The sequence below is a fragment of the Octodon degus genome, unplaced genomic scaffold (assembly GCF_000260255.1).
Source record: "Octodon degus isolate 3935 unplaced genomic scaffold, OctDeg1.0 scaffold00027, whole genome shotgun sequence".
NCBI lineage: Eukaryota > Metazoa > Chordata > Mammalia > Rodentia > Octodontidae > Octodon > Octodon degus.
The window spans coordinates 15,091,538-15,092,828 of record NW_004524603.1 but is presented as its reverse complement, the minus strand read 5'-3'; the positions used below and the strand labels follow the sequence as shown (position 1 = coordinate 15,092,828).

Sequence of the window (1,291 nt, the reverse complement as noted above, 5' to 3'; positions counted from 1 at the left end):
GTAGGTCTCCTTCTTCTTAGCCATCGGCTGCTCACTGAAAAGTTTCACCACCTTCAAGGATTTCGAGTCAGTGGGCCTGGCAACCTCACCGAAGAGCCGGGCGCTCAGGCGACTCATGCGTAAGGCGTATTCGGAAAGTGAAGACATTTCCTGAGCAGCGGCGAGCAAGGCTCCCTACAGAGAATGAGAAGAAAGAGAAGGTTAGTGTGAGAAATTCTCAGATGATCTATCTAAAGGCCACATGAGAAAATGGAAATAGGGCAAGCCACACAGAAACACTGTTGGCAGGACTCTCCCGGCGGGCTGAGAAGCAGCCAGAGTCCAAGTGGCTACCTCCTCTGCCTGCGTCACATGGGTGATAGTTAGTTTGTGGTGGCATCCTAGCATTCCCTTGCTGTATTCCCCCTCTTACAATGCACTGTTTTGTGATTCAGAAGGTTATTTACTGGCAGTCAATTTACCCATTTGTAGGCTGGATGGTGAGGACAGGGAAACAAGTTATTCCACTGTAGCACTGTTATTACACCTTTAGAAAACAACCACCTAAGCAATCTGCAAATAAATATGCTGACTGCTTGCCATCTAAAGGTGTAATCACGGTGGAGAAATAATTACGCTGTTGTCTTTATCACCAGGCCTTGGAACGCTGCTCCCCTCAAGGGCACCAGATGGCTCTGAGAACTGCTAATGAGCTATGAGGTCATTTGGCCTCTAGGTTACTGGAGTGAGTTCTGCCTGGAGACTGAGAGCCACTTGGGAAAAACACAGAGTAGCCTCATGGAAATAAAAACTCAATGGCTTGCAATAAGGATCAACAGCTCAAAGAATTCATTTTATTCCCGAACAAAAGGCACCTAGGAATTATGGATTACCTAGAAATTATGGATTACCGCAATACAAACTAACTAAATTCTTATTGGCAGTAGCAACTTTTTCTTTAGTAGCCGCACAAAATGCCAAAATAGACAATAAATAAGAATGACAGCCATAACATGCAAGAATTATAGCTAATAGACATCAAAAGTCTACAGGGATGCATAAATATCTGGACAGCTGCTGGTGGAACAACTATGCTATTTATTCCATTTTCGATCAGATGTATAGGTTATTGTTAGCTGAATGTGAATTTATTATTGTTGGCTGGGATGAAAAGGAGCTGATTTCCAAATAACAACAAAAAAGGCATAAACCTGCCTTGAAAAACCAAGGGGAGAATTATAACAAAAAAACCTTAACAGATATGGTACCTCAAATTTTTATACATTACTTTTATTTATTTATTTATTTATTT

The 1,291-nt window shown here is 42.0% G+C and overlaps 1 protein-coding gene across 1 annotated transcript in view; it reads right to left on the bottom strand.

Moving 5' to 3' along the window:
• The window catches only part of Mrps33 (mitochondrial ribosomal protein S33), an 8,610-nt gene that overhangs the window by 3,355 nt on the left and 3,964 nt on the right, over positions 1-1,291 (bottom strand). The window contains exon 2 of the mRNA XM_023712759.1: positions 5-174. Within this exon, the coding sequence (XP_023568527.1) occupies positions 5-147 (143 nt within the window). The 5' untranslated portion in view covers positions 148-174. The remainder of the gene's footprint in view (positions 1-4; positions 175-1,291) is intronic.